A 22,975-nucleotide genomic window follows, 5' to 3' on the forward strand; every position below is an offset into this window, starting at 1 on the left:
TAGTGGTTTTCTTATTTGCTCTAGTTTTCCTAACCATGTTGCTAAGAGATTAGGAAGAAAAAAAAGGAAAACAGAAACAAAGAAAGAAACACAACGGCAGACTGCATTAGAGAGGGTTAGAGTACAAAAATCTCAATAAATAACAATCTATATTATGCATGTAATGAATGCACATATGATGCATGCTCTAATGCATTGAAATTTGTTCAATTTTACTTCATAAACCATCAATTGACTTGAACACAGAGTTTTAGAGCAAAAATCCCAAATTTTGAAAAACCCTTTTTCAAAAATTAAACCAAATTGATCAATTAATCATTACACTAGTTAGAAAACATCATATAATGACATAATCAATCAATAACACAATTCAATTTTATCAATTTTAGCCCAATTGAACAAAATCCCCAATTTCCCAATTTCAAGCCCTAGAAATTTCAATTATTCTTAAAACACCAAATTAACTAAATTAATGCATGGGAATCATGTGAACAACATCTAACAACAAAAACCCAGTGAACAATATTGATTAAAAAACAACTGAAATTATCACAAATTCAAAAAATGCTATGTTCAAAATTTTCAAATAAAATGCATGTAAAATGTGATGTTAATGAAAAAGAAAAGGTAAAAAGGACTTACTAGTTCTTGAAGACAAAAACCCTTGAAAGATTTTAGGAAGAAAATGACAAAAAATTGCTTTAGATTGGACCAGTCGAGAAAAATAGAGTGAAGAGTGTTTGAAAATGTTTGAATAGTATGAAGAACACGTGAGAGAACTCTTTTTTTAAAACACTCACTGACCGAAATTCGATCAGTCAAAAATTAGCTTTGATTGATTGAAAATTAAATTCAATCAATCGAGCATCGATCGAGCACTGATTGAGTCAGGCAAATTCAAACCTAAACTTTTAACGCATTTTCGGTCAGTTGAAAAATAGATTCGATCGATCGAAAATCTGGATTTTTGAAAATTTTGAAAAACAATGCAAGATTTAAGCACAAATCACTCAAACCATTTTATTTCATGAATGAAATGCATGATTATGAGTTTAAAAGTTTTTAAAAAACACTAGAGTTTAACCCAGATCTTCAAAAACAAGTTTTCAACCAATTTGTCCCCAAAACTCAAACATTAAACACATTTTGCATTAAAATCAAGGAACATAATATTTGGATGGCCAAAATACATTCACACACAACATCATGCACTAAGTTTAGCAAGGAATAACTTGTGTAGTGTGTGCAACTAGCAAAAGCATGAGATACATGTGAGATGATAAGTAGATAGTAATCAATCACATTTTCTACAGAATTTATCACATAAGTTTGAAAGAGACTATCACTTAAAGAGTTACATCATATAACTCTCACATCTCCTAGAAAACAAGCTTGCAATCATGGAAGTTTCTTGTTTTGCCTCATAATGTACACACCAATTTTATTTCATTGATAAATTGATATTTAAGCCAGATAATGTACACACAAATTTAATTTCATTGTGAATTTATTATAGCCCAATAAGGTACACACCAATTTGAGTATTAATCTGAGGCTACACGTTATGTTCTTTTTGTGCGTGTGCTACACTTTCTCGAGCACAAAATCTTATGATATACACTAAGGTATTCATGATTGGTTAGTAAACAGTGGTGAGATGGTTATTTATGCATTTCTCATTAAGTTCTAGTCATAGCAAATTAAAGCATGTGACTTCAAAATCAAGATCGTGTGATCAAAAATTATAAACAATTCCCACACAACATGCACTACATAGCCTAAACTAGCAAAGTGTAGTAAAATTAAGCTCATCCAAACTAAACAAGGTACACAAGCATGTTATGTAAAAATACTATGGCCAACCTTGATTACAAAATCCAAGATATATGATGCAAAACACATTTGTCCTTTTCCCTTTTTTTAATTTTTTAATTTTTGGAAAAAAACAAAAAAAAAAAACAACCTAGCATGAAATGCATGAATGTGATGCAATGCAATTCCTAAAAGAAAAAAGGAAAAACGAAAACAACAAAAGAAGAATAGTCACAAAGAGTATTGAGATGAAGCACAAGGACCATGTCAGAAAGACTCAATTAGATTGAGCCATTTGCATCAAAAACCTTTCAGATGCAACTCTAGCATTGAAGTTATTATTCATACGAGAATTCTGAGCAACTCCAAGATTGGTATAAAGGTTTAAAGTTTTTACCAATTCACCAATAAGTACCATAGGATTTTGTGCTTGAGGCACAGGTACTTTTGGCTTATTTGCTCGCTTTGCAGCTTGCAACTTGAAACAGTTTGGGTGAATATGCCTAGTCTTTCCACAAAAATGACAAACCCACAAAGGTCTATCATGCAACTTATCCTTAGGGAGGTTAGGATTCTTAGGCTTAGTCTTTTTAAGATCAACCTTAATCTTCCTAGGAGCTAGTGTAACTTCTACTGGTTTGACAGTCTCACTCTCGAGAGGCTTAGAAGAAGGAACAAATTTTGTGGAATGAGTTTCAGACATCGAGATGCTTTCTACAAAACCTAGACTAGTTTTGTTTAAGGGAGACTTCTAAACACTCAACATGTGATCAAGTTTAGAACTAGCAAACATATTTTTTTGCTCTCTAGCAACAAATAATTCTAGTTCCAAATTCTTAATCTTATCAAGCAACAACATGTTCTTAGTCTTCACCTTATCAATCAAAGTACTAGCATCAAGCAATTTCAACAACAAATCTTTCTTATCAAGTTCAAGAGAAGCAATTTTCTTTAAACCAAAATCAATATTCATAGCATCCTTTGCAGCAACTTTGCATAGCTTATTGAAAACTTCTTGCAAATTAGCACATTTAGAGAGTTCCCCATCAGAAGGGTTCTCTTCAACCACAACACTTTCATCAACTATAGATGCAGCTGTGAAAGCAATGAAGTTTCCATCTTCATCATTACCAAACTCGTGATCAGAAACTTCATCATCACTAAGGGTTACAGCCATAGCTATACCCTTTGATCTCAAGATTGTAGGACATTCTGATTTCACATGATCGTACATTTGACAACCAAAACATTGTTGATCTAGAGAGTTACTAGAGGTTTAACCAGCTTTCTCTTTTGATTTTTCATTATTGTTATTAAGCTTAGTTAGTTCATTTCTCTTAAAGTTTCTAGGTTCAGTATTGTTTTTACCTCTTGCCCTTCTATTGTTATTCCTAAGAAAATTTCTAAAGTTGTTGGCAAGATAGGCAATCTCTGTAGAAGAGAGTTCATCATCAAATCAATTCACATCAACATCATCAACTGACTTAAGAGCCATTGATTTGGATTTGTTTGTCTTGGGTAGGTCTAACTCATAGGACTAGAGAGATCCTATAAGCTTATCAACAGGGATGGAGTCTACATCCTTGCTTTCAATGATGGCAATCACTTTGGGTCTAAAGTTTTCAATCAAAGATCTCGGAATCTAACAATCTTAGGTTGATCATAAATTTCACCCAAATTATTAGCAAAGTTAACTATATCATTCAATTTAGCATAGAATTCATCAAAACATTCATCATCAGACATTCTAATACTTTCAAATCTAGTAGTTAACTGCTACAGTTTATTGATCTTAATTGTCTTTGTGCCTTCATGCATAGGTTGGAGAATATTTCATGCAGTCTGAGCAACCTCAACATTAGAGATTCTCTTGAATTCCTCCATAGAAACAACATTTAAAAATAGCATTCATGGCTTTGCTATTAAAAGCGGTTGCTTCTTTTTGAGAAGTTGACCACTCGTTTACAGGAGTAGTCGATTTCTCCCATCCGTATTCAACGGAATTCCAAACTATTGCATCAATAGATTTTAGGAATGCTTTCATCCTTACTTTCCAGTGGGGATCAAGGATCAACTCTTAGATCAAAGGATCTAAACACTAGAGCTAACCCGCTCTGATACCACTTGTAAAGTTTTAGATCCCTTAACACAATATATTTAACCTAATATTAAGCCAAGTTGATTAACAAATTTGTCAATTTAAAATTAAGTTTAAAAAATGTGTAAAACAAATATAATGAGGAAAGTAAATAACACAAAGATCTGATGACCTAAAAAAACCAAACCGGTAAAAAACGTGGGGAGGATTTAACCTAGCTATTCTTAAGGTAAAACAGATCCACTATGAAAGAATTAAAGTTTGTACAATAGAACTTAGACCACTAACATCCTATTGCTACCACGAGTAGAAAACTTACTACCAAGATCACGTGACAGCTCCGAGTCCACGGACTACTTCTTTCTTTGATCCACTGCAACCACAAGTTCGCCTACTTGTGACTTTGAGACTCCACTCAAAGATTTTAGATCTTCGTTAAGTTCTTTATGCAGCAACTGAAGCCATCACCAAACTCTTGACATCAATCTTGATCTTAATAACCCTAAGTGTGTATGAAGGTAAGCACCTCTAGATCTCACAAGAGATTCAACACAGCGCATCAAAAAGCCTATAAAATGCAGTTAGGGTTTTTCTTTTTATATGTGAAGTAAAACATAAAACCCTACACGATTCTGCAGAAAATTAATTCTGCACGATTCTCGATCGATTGAATCTAATTTTTGATCGATCAAGCCTTGCAGAATTTGTCCACTAATTTCTGCAATCGCTCGATTCTAACTTTACAATAAAACATACTTTGAGCAAGCCTAAACCCAGACTCTATGTTTTAATTATAGTTTGCCAACACTTTACACATTGAAGTACTAATACATTAGTCCCTAAGGTCTTAGAACCTAACAAGTCTTACTAACTGCAAAAAATAATAAAGAGGCCAGGGATAAGCGGAAGATGGAAAAGTGATAAAGAAGTAGAACATATAAGTTCATGCAAAAAGCAAAGAATATTTCTAATATGGACTCATGATTCTTTGGTAAGACAAAAACAAAGGATGTAATTATACTATTCAGCTAAAGAAAAGTGGATAATGTTTATATATATATAATTAATATGAAGTGCTAGGTTCTTACTATAATAAGTTCCCATTTTGTATAAAATTTAAACAAACAGAAATACACTCTTTAATTAACTCTTATATATATTCAATAAAAATAATAAAATTAAGCAGATGATGAAGTGCTCCGTAAGTGGCAAATGCAATCTATCCTAACAAATGATTCGCACAAGAGTCAAGAGATGTCCAAGTTAGATAAACACAGCCTTCTGCATCCAACGGAATAAACACAAAAGGGGGTCACAAAACAGTTGTTCGTTATGCACAACATAGGGCTGTAATGTATAAAATTCTTAAATTTGTGTACTATTACGTTAACACAAAAGGGGGTTAGAAGCTTGGGAAAGAGACCGAAAGAGAAGCTTCTAAGTAGTACTATATATCCAAGTTCATTTGGTGAAATATATAAAAATAAAGTAGAAAATGGATATTACATAGGCTGGCTTCTCTCAATCAAAACAAAAAGGCAATAAAAGATATGGTAGTTGTTGAATTCAAGTGGTCATTGATCACAACCAACCTATGAAAAAACTCGAGTACAAGAATTGGTTATTCTCCAAATGTCAATCTCTAAAAACTATATTACATTAATTGTCCATAATTTATGAGATCGTGACTATTAGAGTTAAATCTTATCTTGTTGCTAGTTGTTACTTACTGTACGTGTCCAAATTCCCTTATTGGACTGGACTTGGAGTTGGGTTTACAATTAATTGTATGGTGGGTAATGAGTTTCCTACTATGGGTAGCTCCTGGCTGAGCCTTACTGAGGAGCTGCGCCACATAGCATAACTCTCCTTCTCTCCTTAAGCTGCTCTAACTAATGCTTTGTTCTCTCTCTCTTACTCTCTCTCTTCTTTCCTCTAGAATGACCAACCCCATCTCTCTGTTCTCTTCTATTATTTATAGCTTAAGGTTAGTGGGGGTGCTTATGATTACCCTCTGGTTTCACTCGTGTGGGTGGGGCCAAAACTAATTATTCCAAACAAGGAATATGCTTCGTTAGAAATGGTGTCAATGGCGTTGGAACTAGTTCCAGCCTCTAAAAGATAACTCGGCAGCATGATTCCCCAAGGCATTACCGAGCTGCCGAGGAATCGCCACCCATCATAGGGATATCTACCAACCATTCTATATATGGGCGGCATTTGCATGCTGAGCTTGTAACTAGTGAGCCAGTCATGGTATTGGGCCTGGGCTTGAGTATATTTATGGGCCTATCCAGGCCGAGGCCTAAGACAAGTGGGACTGTATCCGTATGCCGTACGGTAAACCCCCTTTGATTCGTGTTCGGCACCCGGGAACGAATCAAGGATTTACCTCGGCAAGCCAACGGCTCCTCGAGAAGCTTAACCTTCAATCATTAATGGTGGATCAAACAGTTATTAATGTTCTCTTAAAAGAATCTTTAGGACAACTTGTCAGATTGGGCTGTAATCATGACCTGACGGTTCGTGAACCGAGGCCACGCGTGTGGAAGTTACAAAAGTAACTTGAAAAGACTTTTCCTGCTCCTTTTTTCATTAAATGCCCTCTCCCTATAAATAGCAACCGCCTTCCCCTCAGATCATCTTTTCACTTCCTTACTCCCTTAAGTTCTCTACTGTCGAGCATATTCCTCTACCCGAGCATAGATTCTCCAACCGAGATCACAAATTCCTAAAGCCCACAGTAAGTTTCCTTGTTCATTTCTCATCTTTATTCAATTTCCTTTTCTATTATATACTTAGGAATGGGTTTCTCTCATCTTCTTAACACTGAGGCAGCCTCACCCACTTTTAGGGTTGTTTTTCCCATCCCTAACAATGTAGAGATAGGGAATAGTCATGAGGACAATATTGCTCTTGAGCGACGTCCCCATGTAGTGTTTTTTCCTTTAATGGCTATCTTAGAACGAGGTGTTAGATTTCCCATGAATCCTTTGTTACTCAGAACCCTTAGGTTTTATAGCCTATGTCCCGACCAACTTTCACCCAATTTTCACCGAGTGGTAAGTTGTGTTAGCCAGCTAAACCACCTTTATGGGTTACAATTAGATCAACATGATATAAACTATATGTACAGTTTGTGTGGTAATGATAGAACCGGGTACTACTTGAAGGTTAGAGATACTTGGGAACGGTTGATATCGTGCCTGCCTAACTCTAATAGGAATTCGACAGGAGAGTTTGTTCGAGTGAGCGGCAACTACCACGCCAACGAACTCACCTACCCGACCTCACCCCAAAATGTTGATTGGTACCGAGCACGCTAAATTTCTTTTTGTTATATATTAAAACTTACTTATTATTACTATTGATTGCATACTAATTAATTTCTATTTTGCCATTATGCAGAGGGTAAAAAGTTCATGCCAGACCTTAACGCCATACATGTGAGAGACCTCAACTTCGTGCTTAGGTCGGAGATTTTTGTCCACTACGACAGACAATTAAGGGCTTCCCACCTTATCCTCGGTGTTACCCCAGTTTACACCAACTACCAACATTCTAGGCAAGCCTTGATAGTAGGTAGCCCATTGTTGTCATACATAAACGTGTGGCACCGAGGATTTTTTTTCCTCCTAGGCTAACTATTGGTGAAGCTCGGGATCTCGGCCCCCATTTGATAAGAGTTGGCTCGTTGGTACCTACAAGAGACAGGTCAGCTGATACTGTTTTCTAAGGCCGGGTTATGCATACACCGGTTGAGAAGCAGCGAAATGAAGTGCCGGCAACCAAGCAGGCAAAGGTCGAATTAGTTGATTCCTTAGGTGCTGAAGCCAAGAATGTCGAAGACAAGATGGTAGTCCATAGGAACATGACTACTGAACATTTTTTGCCCAGTGGCTACCCCGCCATGTAGCAATAGCAACCCCCAAAACAGGGAACAGCCTCCTCTAGCCCCCCACAACCGCAAAAGGCCCTGCCATAGCAAGCAACCTCCGAAAAGGCCTAAAGAGACTCCTCTGAGGACTCCTCCAACTCCCACCATGGTGATCAGAGAGCCTTTTGGTGGTGCTCGCCCAGCCGTACAGGTTGGGTCTAATGTGGCTTCTTCCTCCTTCCCTCCTGCTACTGGGTCAAACTACTTTCACGCTCGGTAATGGGACCCTACCTATGACCTCTACCATAAGGAACTAGGCCCAAGGTGAAGGTAGGTGGATTGCCCAGAGCCTCAGGTAGGCTCTTCAACTACCCGATAATGTAAAGTACTTTGCAGGTAGGAGTGATGAGGCCCTTGCTGTTCAATTGCAGTGGCACACCATTGCAGTATTGAATCCCATCCATTTTAACATTTTATTATGTTATTTTAACATTCTTTAGACAAATACTAACACTTCTTAGGTAGGCTGCACAACTAGTCTATATGATGGAGGACAGGTTGAAGGATGTTGCGGAAGAGGCTGACAAAAAGAGAGCCTTAAAGGATGTAGCTGAGGCTACCGTGAAGGAAAAAGTCACGGCTACTGAGAATGCCGAAGCACTAGCACGAGAAGCGAAGAAGGACCGGGCACAAGCCGAGTAGTGAAGGGCAGAGGCAGAGGTCAAGCTAGGGGAAGCTGAGTTAAGGGTGGCTGGCGCCAAGAGCATCATCACTACTAGGGATAAGGAGATAGCAAAGCTCAAAGCTACCCTGAAGGAGAGTGAGAATAAATATTATAATATAGGTTCAATGATGCTAACAACTCAGCCGAGCCTGTTATGTTTGAAAATAGAAAATATGGATTCGGTGAAGGATGGATGGCTACCGTGACAGCTATGGGGTTACCAGAGTGATAGGCCAAGAATGTATTGACCCCTTATGATGAATTAATTAATTAATTAGTCAAGTTTATTAATCAAATTAACATACAATATACGTGGCAACATAAACAAATCACTAACTAAAATAAAATGCAACGGAAAATAAAGTTGATAAGGTTATTTGTTTAAGAATGGGAAAAACCTCCGAGGCAAAAACCCCACTGGGTTATTTTAAGGTCATCACTCCCGAGAATTCACTATTATCACAACAATTAGTTACAAGTAAAGGAATCTCAATACCTTATACCAACCTATAGTTAAACCCTTACCCTAATACCCAATTGGACTTGTTCTGTAGTGACAATCTCTCCTTTTAATGCACGGCTCCCAGTACGTGACTAACCAAAAGATGCACGGATCCTAGTACACGACTTAATCACCAACTTGAGAAGGATGTTGGCCGCAAAGTTCTTCAGTTCATCACACGATGAAGATCACAAAGCTCCTTGGTCACAAAACCCTATAGTGTACAACCACAGTAACTTCTTCAAGAGAAAGATGAACTAGGGCAAATTAGGTTTCCGGTCACAATTTGCTTGTGAAGAACTTTTGCATTGATGTGCATCAACTATGACAGCACTTAAAACAATCCTTATATATATGTTTAGGGTTGCGAGAAAAGAAAGCCCAAACATCTATTCATGGATTGGAACGAAAATCAGAGCTTAAAATCTGTTTTTCATAAATCTCGATAGATACCTTATCTGTCGAGCAGCTGTCGAGTATCGAGCTAAAACAGCTTTTTTAAACCTCAATAGATACTAGCTGTCGAGATTTAAAATCTAGCACTTCATCACTTGATTCTTGGAAAGACTTGCATGGATTTAACACTTGAACTTGAAACCTTGTTTCTTGAAGCATTAAACACATCCAAGATCTACCCAATTACAAGTAAAGTGCATTTTGTCAAAGGATTAGCCAATACATGATGACATATGTTCCTAACATAAATCACATATGTCCTAACACAGAGGATTCCCCATTTAGGAGCCCCGACCAGATCCCTTACCCAGAGCCACCCCTGCCCCCAACTCAGAATCCTACTGAAGCCGAGGATGAAGACACCCCAAGCATGAGGGAATTGGTGCAAGCTATTGACTCTCATGCAGAGCTAATTGACTTGGAGATTACCAGCAATCCTAGTATCGTGCCGACCTCAGCACAACCCCAACTAGAAGATCCTAGTGCTCAACCTCCCGTGAACCTCAGTCCCATTCAGCCAGAACAGCCGCAGAATCCAACTACCTAAATTATCCCTTATTTTCCTTATGTTTTATCTTTCTTCTTCCTTCTTTTGTTTTTCAGTTAAATTGCCTAAGATCACCGGGTTGTGGTGAAGAAACAATGTCAGTTTTAAGAATTTTACATATATGACTTTGTGAAAATTGTTAACACTATTGCTTGCCGGTTTTAAACTATTTTGACCTTATTATATTTCTTCTTGCACTTTGTAGATATTTTGTAACAAAAAACAAGCTAAGGTTTCGCTTAACTGTGAATGGGAGATTCAATTAAATTTAAACTTGCATTCTCAAGAAGTATAATGTTTTAGCATGACCAATAACCAATGTCTGACTGATCAGTTGCCGAGATTCGTCAGAACTTATGTTTCGGCATGATCCTTAGAAAACTTTATGTGATAGGGTTTCCACCTGGTTGGTGACCAGATTCGAACCAACCTAGGTTTCCGTCCTTAGAAAAAATTAGAGATAAAGTTTCCACCTAGTCGGTGACCAGAATCGAATCGAACACAGGCTTCTATCCTTAGAATTAATTAGAGATAAGGTCTCCACCTGGTCAGTGACCGGGATCGAACCGAAGACAGACATAAATTAATTAGAGATAAGGTTTCCACCTGGTTGGTGACCGGGATCGAACCGAACACAGACTTCTGTCTTTAGAATTAATTAGAGATAAGGTTTCCACCTGGTCAATGACAGCGATGGAACCGAACACAAGCTTTCGTCCTTAGAAAAAATTAGAGATAATGATGGTACCAAGACTTCCATATATTACGCACATAGATATTGTTATTTACATAGTAGCTTGTACATATACTATTTCCTTCAATTAATGGTAGAATATTTTCAAATTCTGAACATTCCATGGCTGGGGAAATGACCTCTCCTCCATATCCTCTAAATAGTATGCTCCAACTCCTGTAATGGCAATAACCCTGTACAGTCCTTCCGAGTTCGGGGCCAACTTCCCGGCACCGACATCCTTCGCATTTCCCACAGCTTTACATAACACTGAGCAAAACTCGTGTGGATGGGGCCCAAATTGATTATTCCTGACAAGGAATATGCTTCGTTGGAAATGGTGTCAATGGCGTTAGAACTGGTTCCAACCTCCAAAAAGATTGCTTGACAGCGCAATTTTCCAAGGCATTACCAAGCGGCCGAGAAATCACCACCCATCGTAAGGATATCTACTGACCATTCTATATATGGCTGGCACTCGCATGTTGAGCTTATGACTAGTGAGTCAGTCATGGTATTGGGCCTGGGCTTGTGTCCGTATGCCGTACACTTACAAAGTTACAACCACCCCAGCACTGCAGACAATGATACTTCCTTTTCTAATTGTCATCACGGATTGGTGGATTCTTAAGAATGTATTTTATGAGATCTCTTTTTCACAACGCGTGAAAACCACATATATAAAAGAAAAGTCTTGTAAATAAAACGGTCTTATAAAATAGTTTTTCTATTCGTTTAATACATTTGTCTCTATGGACCTCACATGCTATGAGGAAGCAGTTGTAGTTGCATACAACTGCCCCCACAAAATAATTATTCATATCGAAGGAATTACCAAGATTTAGGTAATAATTTTTTTACCTAATTAAGTTCATTTTGAAACAGTCAATGCGTAATGCAATTGAAGTTATAGGTAGGGTATAAGCAAAAGAAATTATAGGTCGACAAATTGCAAGACATCCCGAATTTCACAAGTCCAAGCACGTTTTTTATTACATAAAAAGCAGGACATACATGACAAAGAGTACAAAGATAAAGCTTATACTTCTTTTTTTGGGTAGAAACTATGGTTGAATGTTAAACCTTATTGGCATACAAGCTTAGACAAGTAGCACATATCGATAAGACACACATTCAGAAACCGTAGGAAAAAGGATCAATCTAATTTTCGTCGGTCTCTTCAAGTTTCTCTCCATCAGCTTTGCCATGGTGTCCATGGCCATGGCGGTGTTTGTGTTCGTGCTCGTGCTTGTGCTTGTGTCCATGATGATCACCATGCTTGGCCTCATTCACTGCGTCAGTTTGCACAGTCTCCTCTACAAAAAGAAATGAAAAATGTTTACAACATGGCTAAAAGATAATGTCAAGGTGTATTGAAAAATATATAATAATAAAAAAATGGATTACAAAACATAAGAGCTTAAAAGTAATATATACTTCCAACATGGAACTCATGAAAATGATGCTCCATTACTTTGTAAAACAAAAAGATGCAATGCTTCTTTCTTTTACTTTTTTCCTTAATCAATATGGATTAGCAAAACTATGTACTATATCTTTTTTTTTTCCTTTGTTTATTTTATTATCATTTGTTGTCAGAGCGAATGCACATTAACATTATAAATGAACAGTCATTATACACTTTGATTGACTCAGAGATATTATAACCAAGTGACCAAGATTCATGGTAACCTTATGTACTTGTTAAAAAAACTAGCTCCAACCGATCGAATTGGTTTATTGGTAAATTTCCCATGACAAGTTGGTATTTGAAGGCATTTGATGCATGTTGGTGAACCTCTGTCTTTGACATAAACCAAAAACACCAATTCTAGAACCCAAAAAAAAAAAAAAAAAGACATTTGTGCTAAAAAAAAATAGTAAAGGCATATATTTAGCTCAAGAAAGTAGCTTACGAGCTAGCTCACGAGCTGAGACCTCGGAGGAGACGAGAAGAACCACAGCAAAGACAAGACCAAGAAGAAGGAAAGTCTTTGAGTAAGCCATTTTTCTTAGCAACACAAGAGGATTGAAGACAAATGTACTAAGCAAACACACTCTAATAAGATTCTCTGTAGTAGTGGATGAGTAAAAGCAGTGTGGTTCTTCCAATTTATAGAACTTTGAGAGAGAGAGAGAGAGAGGGAGAGATGGGACCCCAATTTTTTTTTAATGTTTTGTTAGGTAGATAACTACTTAGAACAGAAGCAACTAAAGAATTTTTTGGGATGAGTCAGGGGGCGGTTGCCCCCCTCACCTCCCTTAGCTCCGCCCTTAAATACAGTCATTAGTTAACTGTGTGTACAGGTTAATTATTATTGAAATATTTATATATATATATATAGAGAGAGAGAGAGAGAGAGAGAGAGAGAGAGAGAGAGTTCTTTACTTCTTTTGGTATTTTCAGTTGTATATATCATCTCTACTACGAAAGCTTGGACATTAAGCAATGAAGGTGAAACACAAACACGTAACTGTATGCTATAATCAATGGAAATTTTTTTATTTTTTTATTTCAAACATGTTTAGAGTTATCTTACTTCAACTTGTTGAATATGTAGCATATTGTAACTCATTGCTCAAGAATGAATATCACCATAAAGAGAGATAATGATTAGAGATACAAGTTCATGGATTGTGATTACTGATTAGATAGGTGTTGCACCGTATGCAAGAGTTTTTAATTACCGAATTTTAATCTCAATCATTAAATAAAAAGAATTTAAGAAGTTAAAAATGAGTTGCGAAGTAAAAAAATTTGTGATAGAAATGGAAGCAATTGCACGTGGTTGAATACCACCCGAACTCAATCCCAAATTCATTGCTGTTTACAGACAATATGGTCCTGTAAGGCTGAAAGCCCGTGTTGATATTGGTTTAAAGTCAAACTTTTTGGACAGTTTCCTATCGTTTTGTGACACAATGACGCAAGGAGGGACGTATGCATGTAGGTTAAGTACCTATTGAACTTGTTTTTTTAGAGCAAATTAGAAATACAAATTGACGTATTATATTGTGAGAATTGTTAAACTTTGATTCGATTTGGAACAAACAAAAGGAGTTGAAAATTGAAAGGGTCTAGATTTTAAATAGATTTTCCTTTTAAATATTCTCTCTTTTTGTTCAATGTTGAAAAACTGACGTAACCTGTAGACAGCAAAGAAAGAAAAATAGAAGATGATCAACATTTGATGTGACAAAAAAAAAAAATTTAAAGGCAGAAAATTTTATGCGACTTGAAGTAGACATTTGAGTAATTATTGAGGATCGTTGGGGTTTATACAATTATGGCCTTCGTTTACAGCTTTCTTATACATTTGCATGAAATATAAAGTTATATTTTTTACCTGCATGACAAACATTTTTCTTGATTTATAAGATACCAATTTTTTTTTACATGGATCTACGTACGATGAGTGCAATCACTTCATTCTCTACACAATGTGTTAAGGTTGGAACTTAATGTTTATGGTTTCTCTAGCTGAATGCGAGGCCAACTGGTCCTCCAAAGAGAAGGAGAGAAGAACAGGGAAGGAAACAGAGAAAAGATAGAACAAATTGAATGACAAACTCCTTATATTCCTTCTTTACAACCATCTTCTCCTATATACATGCTACCCGGGGCTGTTACAATAGAGCTAATCCCAATTTCCTAACTAACTCCTAACTAACTGACCTGCCACCCTGTCATAACCACCCTGCCTTGACTCACTGCTCTCACTGCCTTGCATACAACAATTACAACCCACACTATACCATACTGAACTACTAATACTACATGCTCAATTGCATTACAAATATCCCACAAATATCTCACAAATATCCCACAAATACCCCTAACAAGTATGTGCACAATTGCATGACAAATATCCCACAAATATCCCCAAATATCTCTAACAAGTACCCGCCCCTTAAAGCACCTTGCCCACAAGGTGAGGGAATTGTTGTTGAAGCTTGTACAAGTCTTCCCAAGTAGCATCATCACTCTATCCTTGCCATTGCCCTAGGACTTGAGTGATAGTCTTGTTTCTCAAATTGAGTTCTGGACTGCAAAACAGCTACTGGTTCAGGTCTAAGGCTGCCAGCTGCATCTACTGAAGGTAAGGAAGGAACAGCTACCACATGCTTGCCCAACTTCTCCTTTAGGTAGGAAACATGAAAGGTGGGATGGATTCTAGAATCTGATGATAGATCCAACCTGTATGCCACCTTACCAACCCTTTTTAAAATCTGGAAAGGCCAATAGTATCTAGGTGATAGCTTGCCCAAATGTTTTTGCTTCAAGGATTTCTCCTTGTAAGGCATCAATTTAAGATAAACCTTATCTCCTTCAGCAAATTCCCTCTCAGTCCTATGCTTATCAGCATTAAATTTCATCCTTTCTTGAGCTGCTACCAAAATCTGCTTCAACAAATCTAGCAACTGCTGTCTTGTCCTCAATTGCATATCCACACTATCAACCTTGGTAGTACCTAGAATGTAATCCAACAACTTGGGAGGGGGATAGCCAAATAAAGCTTCAAAAGGAGTCAACTTGGTGGAGGTATGGAAATTGGTATTGAACCAAAATTCAGCCAATGGCAACTACTCCACATAAGTTTGAGGTTTATCAGCAGCAAAGGCTCTTAAGTAATGTTCTAGGCTTTTGTTCACCACCTCAGTCTGTCCATCAAATTGAGGTTGATAAGCTGAGGACATGGCAAGCTAAACTCCCTGCAACCTCATCAACTCTTGCCAAAAAAGAGAGGTGAAAACAGGATCCCTGTCACTGACAATTGTAGCTGGCATCCCATACAATTTAAACACATGTTGCAGATAAAGGTTAGCTACCTTGGCAGCTGTATAAGGATGAGATAATGGTATAAACTGAACAAACTTGGTAAGCCTGTCCACTACTACCAGCACCACATCTTTGGAATGGGACTTAGGAAGGCCTTCAACAAAGTTTATGCTCACATCAAGCAAAGGTTTGTCAGTGATAGGCAAGGGTTGCAACAATCCAGCCACATTACAAGCTTCATACTTAAGTCTTTGGCATGTATCACATTCCCTAACATGCCTCTTCACATCAGATCTCAACCCAGGCCAATAAAAGTCTCTCTGCGCCCTATGTAAGGTTTTTAGGAACCCTGAATGCACTCCTAACGGGCTATCATGAACTTGCTGCAAAACAGTAGCCTTCAAAGCATCACATGAACCAAGATAGATCTTACCTTTATACAACAACAACCCATTCTTCATAGAATACCCTTTTAGAAACTCCTTTCCCAACTAAAAAGCTTGGAAAATATCTTATACTTGCTGATCAGAGACATAACTGGCCTTAAGATCATTCAATTATGTTGGAGAAGGAAATGAAACCATGCATAATACTCCTTCATGAGCTTCTGAAACTCCACCTGAAATACAGTCATCAAAATCTCCTTCCTAGACAACATCTCAACCACTAAATTGCCCTTGCCCTTCTTGTACTCAACAACAAAAACATAGCCTAGCAATTTAGCAAACCACTTCAGCTGAGCTGGTGTGCCAATTTTCTGCTCCAACAGATATTTCAAACTCTGCTGGTCAGTCTTGACAGTAAAGGGTCTGCCAACCAAATAAGCCCTCCACCTCTTGATAGCAATAACTAAGGCTAGCAACTCTTTCTCATAAGTTGACAAAGCCAAATTTTTACCTTTAAGTATTTGACTGTGGTAAGCTATTGGTCTGCCCTGTTGCATTAGCACTGCACCAACCCCTCTTCCAGAAGCATCACACTCCACCACAAAAGGTTGATCAAAGTTTGGAAAAGCCAACACAAGAGGATGAACCATAGCATCCTTAAGTTTTTGAAATGCCAACTTAGCCTCGTTAGACCAAAAAAAAGAATCTTTTTTTAATAGGGCTGTCAAGGGGACCGCAATTTGACCATAACCCTTGAAAAATTTTCTATAGTACCCAGTAAGCCCCAAAAAACCCCTTAAAGACTTAATATCCTTAGGAATGGGCCATTGCTGCATTGCAGCAACTTTCCTAGGATCAGTGTGAACCCCCTCAGCAGTAATAACATGCCCCAAATACTCTACCTCATTGCAAGCAAACATGCACTTTGACCTTTTAGCATACAACTTGTTAGTGGCTAAAATCTCTAAAAACTTCCTTAGATGAATTACATGATCAGCCAAGGACTTGCTATAGACTAATGTATCATCAAAAAAGACTAATACAAACTGTCTAAGGAAAGGCTTGAATAGCTGGTTCATCAGTGATTGAAAAGTTGAAGGAGCATGGTTAGACCAAATGGCATCACCAAGAATTCATAGTGACCCTCATGTGTCCTAAAAGCTATTTTAGGTATGTCTTCTTCTCTCATTCTAATTTGATGATATCCAGACCCCAAGTCTAACTTGGAGAAAATGGCAGCAAGACTTTCTAATCCTCATAGCAGAAACACATTGTCAAAAGTCTAAAGTTCCATTGAATCTCACCTAAAGTGCTCAACCATTGAGTACCCAACACTACATCACAACCCCCCAATGCTAAAACATGGAATTGAATGCAAAACTTCACTCTTGAATGCACAATGGCACACAATTACAAAAACCTTGAGTTTTAACCACAGAACCATTAGCTACCTTAACCTCCAAAACTTTAGTAACATCCACCTTTACCTTCAACTCAGAAACCAAGGAACCATCTACAAAGTTATGGGTACTGCCAGTGTCTATTAGGATTACCAACCCACTTCCATTAACCCCTAACCCTCATAGTACTAGGTGTAGGAGTTCCTATGAGTGCATATAAGGTGGTCTCCACCTCTTCTTCCTGACTAACTGCCCTATTCACACCCTCATTCTCCACTTCTTCCTCTAGCTCTGTGATTTGTACCCCAAACTACCCCCCACAAACTAATCCAATTCCCTCTAAAAGGAACAACTTAGCATTCTTACCCTTATGCCCAACCACCCACTTCTCATCACAATTATAGCAAAGACCCCTCTTTCTTCTCTCATCCATCTGAGCAGGTGTTAATCTCTTAATTGGTATCTTAGGTTTAGATTCTATCACTACATTATTTTTAGGTAAGCCCAAGATAGAACCTTTACCTGTTTCTTGTTGAAACTTGGAACTCTTCTTGTAACTGAACACGTATTCCTCTTGAATCTTAGCCAATTCAAATGCTTCATTCAAGGTACGTGGATTAAGCATCCTGATTGGAAGCCTGATTTCATCCTTCAAGCCACTGAGGAAGCAGCTAAGCTTATGCAGAGGCGATAGACCCTTAATCCTATTAGACACAGCTTCAAATTCTGCCTTGTACATTGCCACTGTTGAAGACTGCCTTAATCTTGTTAGCACTTCCATAGGATCATCATAAGCAGTTGATCCAAACCTCACATGTAGTGCCTGCACTAAGGAATCCCAATTCGTAAACACACCAGCCTCCTCACCTTCTTGGAACCAAATTAAAGTTTCCAATTCCATATGGAACGAAGCAATGAGCAACTTCTCTGCAATTGGAGTCTGGTAATAGCCAAAGTACTGGTTGGCTTTATAGACCCAACTTGCAAGATCATCTCCTGAGAAGCATGGAAACTCCAATTTCACAAGTCTTGCAAGTGACAAGGCTGAAGAACTCTGATTCACTGGTATAGTTCTTTGAGGTGAATGTGAATGGCTATCTTGGGAATTCAATTTCTGTAGAATGGCATTGAGAGTTTGATTCATTTCATTCAAGGTCCTGGTATGGATTCCTAGAATCTTTTGGATTTCGTGGATGTCCTTATCGTGATGATCTGAAGTGGTACGCAGAGAAGCAATAGCTTCATTCACCATGTTCATGGCAGCGGCTTGAGTCTCAGTCATGGTAGCATAGGAACGATGCTCTGATACCAAATGTTAAGGTTGGAACTTGATGGTTATGGTTTCTCTAGCTGAATTCAAGGCTAGTTGGTCCTCCAAAGAGAAAGAGAGAAGAACAGGGAAGGAAATAGAGAAAAGATAGAACAAATTAAATGACAAACTCCTTATATTCCTTCTTTACAACCATCTTCTCCTATATACATGCTACCCATGGCTATTACAACAGAGCTAATCTCAATTTCCTAACTAACTCCTAACTAACTGATCTGCCACCCTGTCATAACCACCCTGCCCTTAACTCAATGCTCTCACTGCCTTGCATACAACAATTACAACACCAACAATTACAACCCAACACTATACCATACTGAACTACTAATACTATGTGCACAATTGCATTACAAATATCCCACAAATATCTCACAAATATCCCTAACAAGTTCGTGCACAATTGCATGACAAATATCCCACAAATATCCCCAAATATCTCTAACACAATGTATAACTATATGTATTATCTTTTGAATACCCACTTAAAATCTTGGAAGCATGGATACTATATTTAGAGTGCCGTATCTGTGTTGTACTAGTGTTATACCAGTGTCGTATCAATCAACTTATGTTATAATTTTTTAAAAATTGCTCGTGTCATTATATTGTACTCGTACCCATGTCCGTGTCCGTGCTTCATAACTTAAAAAAGTTCACCTAAATCACCTCAAATGTGTTTTAAAAAGTCTATAAAGAAGACATGATTCAATGGGTGATAAATCCAGAAAACAAAAAGAGCAGATTTTATGGGTTATTAATTTAATTATATTATTTATCCCAGAAAGAAAATCAAATTTAATAAAGACACTGCGCATCAAAAGCCAAAAAAACGTCATATATATCGTTCTATTCTAAATTTATATTTTTTCTCACATGGGGGAGATTTGCAAATCTTTTTCATACGAGATCGGATAAAGAGATTTGTTACGTTAAAGCCATGTTTTTTTCTTTTTTCTTTTTCTTTTTTGGCTAATTAAAGCCATGAGAGATTCTCATCAAAAAAAAAAAAAAAAAGCCATGTGAGATAAGGCAAAGTTCAGTAAAGATATTGGTCCCTGCCCCAACCTCTTTACGGCAATGTCTTTTCACATACAATATGAAATAAAAACGACGAGTTAGAAGTTAGAACATAGCAACAAAGCACAACTTGAATCGTCAATGGTTTTTGCTTAAGCAAATTCTTGAGAGTTGAGACACACACAAACATTGGGGTCATACACCATTTAACGCATGCCCATGCCAATGATTCTGGCTCCTCCATGTGCCTTGCCGCTTGTGGGCGATAAAACTTTGCCACCGGCCTTAGATGCACCCATATTCGAAACTCTAGAGTAGTAAGAAAATTAGGTGGTAATTCAGACCCCAAAAGAAAATGAATTATGTGGTACACAATTATTTATAATTTTTGTCAACAACGGTGGAGTACAAGCCTAATCTTAGAACAATATTATATAGATTGAGGATAGGTTTTCAATATCATAGTTGATTATAAATAAATAAAAAAGAGGCTGTTTCTCATGTGATTGTAGTCATTTTTTCTTATTTCAAAGATTGTAAGAATATAATAAACAAGTTGCAATTTAAATTTCCAATACTAGAAATTGATTCACCAAGTCCGGTCCCAACTTATAAGAGTTTATAAACTAAGCCTCAAATCCTTGGATATATAAGATGCAATTATAGTTGAACTAAGCTGATCAAAATGACCCATTTAGGCCATTATAATGGATTAAAAGAAATTTACTTTACACAAACTAAAGGCAAAAGGTGTGAGCACATAGGATAGGAAGGCTTTTCATAATGAGTCGACATGCATTACTTTCATAGTCCATCAATTTGAACCTAACTATTTGCCACGTCGTTCCATGAATATTCATCTTGTGATACTTAGGGCTTGTTTGGTTAACTGGAAAAAAAAATCATTTTTTTCATTTTTAGATTTGAGTGGGTCCTACCACTAAAAAAACCGATTTGGTTTTAGCATTTATATTCAGTTTTCATATTCAATATTGTAAAAGTTGAATTTGACTACAAAAAATGAATACAATTTTTTGCGTTTTTGTTCTATATGAATACGAATATAGTGGCTTATCTGTAAATATTGTAAAGACACAAAATTACTTTTATTTAAGTGATATGATGTGTGAGTGAGAAAAGTTACTTTAAAAAAAATGTTAACCAAACCAAGGTAATATATTCTATACCCAAATTATGTATTCAAAACAACTTACCAAACACTACTAAATGTGAAAATAAGTATTTTTTTTTTTTATATTCAAATTCAGGATTTAATTATAGAATAAAGAAAATAAAAAGTAGATACACCATTTTTTTTTTTAACCAAACAAACCCTTAATAGCTCTAGACAAAATTGGACTGAATCAATCTACACCAAAGCTACGTGCCAATTCGATCATATATTTTTGGGATAATGATCATTTTCTTTGTCTAAAAAAATAAAATAAACTTTTGTGGTCCCATTCTCGCCTCCCCAGCATAATTATTTTAGACTGTTAACACTTCACACATATCATCAAAGCCAAACAAAACTTTGGGGTCCCATCTCTCTCTCTCTGTTTCAAAGTTCTATAAATTGGGAGAACCACACTGCTCTTACCCATCCACTACTACAGAGAATCTTATTAGAGTGTGTGTTTGCTTAGTTCATTTGTCTTCAATCCTCTTGTGTTGCTAAGAAAAATGGCTTACTCAAAGACTTTACTTCTTCTTGGTCTTGTCTTTGCTGTGGTTCTTCTCGTCTCTTCCGAGGTCTCAGCTCGTGAGCTAGCTCGTAAGCTACTTTCTTGAGCTAAATATATGCCTCTACTACTTTTTTTAAGCCCAAATGTCTTTTTTTTTTGTTTTTTTGTTCTAGAATTGGTGTTTTTGGTTTATGTCAAAGACAGAGGTTCACCAACATGCATCAAATGCCTTCAAATACCAACTTGTCCTGGGAAATTTACCAAAATTGCATAATTGCAAGTGACCCTCCTTGTAGCAAATATACTGCCAATAAACCTATTCGATCGGTTGGAGCTAGTTTTTTTAACAAGTACATAAGGTTACCATGAATCTTGGTCACTTGGTTATAATATCTCTGAGTCAATCAAAGTGTATAATGACTGTTCATTTATAATGATAATATGCATTCGCTCTGACAACAAATGATAATAAAATAAACAAAGGAAAAAAAAAAAAAAAAAAGATATAGTACACAGTTTTGCTAATCTATATTGATTAAGGAAAAAAGTAAAAAAAGAAGCATTGCATCTTTTTGTTTTACAAAGTAATGGAGCATCATTTTCATGAGTTCCATGTGGGAAGTATATATTACTTTTAAGCTCTTATGTTTTGTAATCCATTTTTTTTATTATTATATATTTTTCAATACACCTTGACATTATATTTTAGCCATGTTGTAAACATTTTTCATTTCTTTTTGTAGAGGAGACTGTGCAAACTGACGCAGTGAATGAGGCCAAGCATGGTGATCATCATGGACACAAGCACAAGCATGAGCACGAACACAAACACCGCCATGGCCATGGACACCATGGCAAAGCTGATGGAGAGAAACTTGAAGAGACCGACGAAAATTAGATTAATCCTTTTTCCTACGGTTTCTGAATGTGTGTGTCTGATCAATATGTGCTACTTGTCTAAGCTTGTATGCCAATAAGGTTTAACTTTCAACCATAGTTTCTACTGAAAAAAAAAAGTATAAGCTTTATCTTTGAACTCTTTGTCATGTATGTCCTGCTTTTTATGTAATAAAAAACGTGCTTGGACTTGTGAAATTCGGGATGTCTTGCAATTTGTCTACTTATAATTTCTTTTGCTTATACCCTACCTACAACTTCAATTGCATTACGCATTGACTGTTGCAAAATGAACTTAAGTAGGTATAAAAATTATTACCTAAATCTTGGTAATTCCTTCGATATGGATAATTATATTGTGGGGGCAGTTGTATGAAACTACAACTGCTTCCTCATAGCATGTGAGGTCCATAGAGACAAATGTATTAAAAGAATAGAAAAACTATTTTATAAGACCATTTTATTTACAAGACATTTCTCTTATATATATGTGGTTTTCGCACGTTGTGAAAAATAGAACTCATAAAATACTTCTTAAGACTCCACCAATCCGTGATGACAATTAGAAAAGGAAGTATCATTGTCTGCAGTGCCGGTGTGGTTGTAACTTTGTAAGTAACAACTAGCAACAAGATAAGATTTAATACTAATAGTCACGATCTTATAAATTATGGACAATTAATGTAATACAGTTTTTAGAAATTGACATTTGGAGAATCACCTATTCTTGT

The 22,975-nt window shown here is 36.8% G+C and overlaps 3 protein-coding genes across 3 annotated transcripts; 1 reads left to right on the forward strand and 2 right to left on the reverse strand.

Moving 5' to 3' along the window:
- Window positions 1–11,715: 11,715 nt before the first annotated feature.
- LOC142637979 (uncharacterized) lies at window positions 11,716–12,852 on the reverse strand. The gene is made up of 2 exons (XM_075811965.1): window positions 12,666–12,852; window positions 11,716–12,065 (listed from the first exon to the last, which is right to left on the reverse strand). The coding sequence occupies exons 1-2, from the start codon at window positions 12,754–12,756 to the stop codon at window positions 11,911–11,913; spliced, it is 246 nt and encodes an 81-aa protein (XP_075668080.1). The 5' UTR covers window positions 12,757–12,852; the 3' UTR covers window positions 11,716–11,910.
- Window positions 12,853–16,082: 3,230 nt separating this feature from the next.
- LOC142639376 (uncharacterized) lies at window positions 16,083–18,597 on the reverse strand. The gene is made up of 4 exons (XM_075813568.1): window positions 17,682–18,597; window positions 17,494–17,606; window positions 17,336–17,402; window positions 16,083–16,930 (listed from the first exon to the last, which is right to left on the reverse strand). Exons 1-4 carry the CDS (start codon window positions 18,595–18,597, stop codon window positions 16,083–16,085), a joined length of 1,944 nt encoding a protein of 647 aa, XP_075669683.1.
- Window positions 18,598–21,241: 2,644 nt separating this feature from the next.
- On the forward strand, window positions 21,242–22,442 carry LOC142640889 (uncharacterized). The gene is made up of 2 exons (XM_075815204.1): window positions 21,242–21,436; window positions 22,091–22,442. The coding sequence occupies exons 1-2, from the start codon at window positions 21,346–21,348 to the stop codon at window positions 22,243–22,245; spliced, it is 246 nt and encodes an 81-aa protein (XP_075671319.1). The 5' UTR covers window positions 21,242–21,345; the 3' UTR covers window positions 22,246–22,442.
- The last annotated feature ends 533 nt before the right edge of the window (window positions 22,443–22,975 follow it).

Source organism: Castanea sativa, chromosome 6, assembly GCF_040712315.1.
Source record: "Castanea sativa cultivar Marrone di Chiusa Pesio chromosome 6, ASM4071231v1".
Lineage (NCBI taxonomy): Eukaryota > Viridiplantae > Streptophyta > Magnoliopsida > Fagales > Fagaceae > Castanea > Castanea sativa.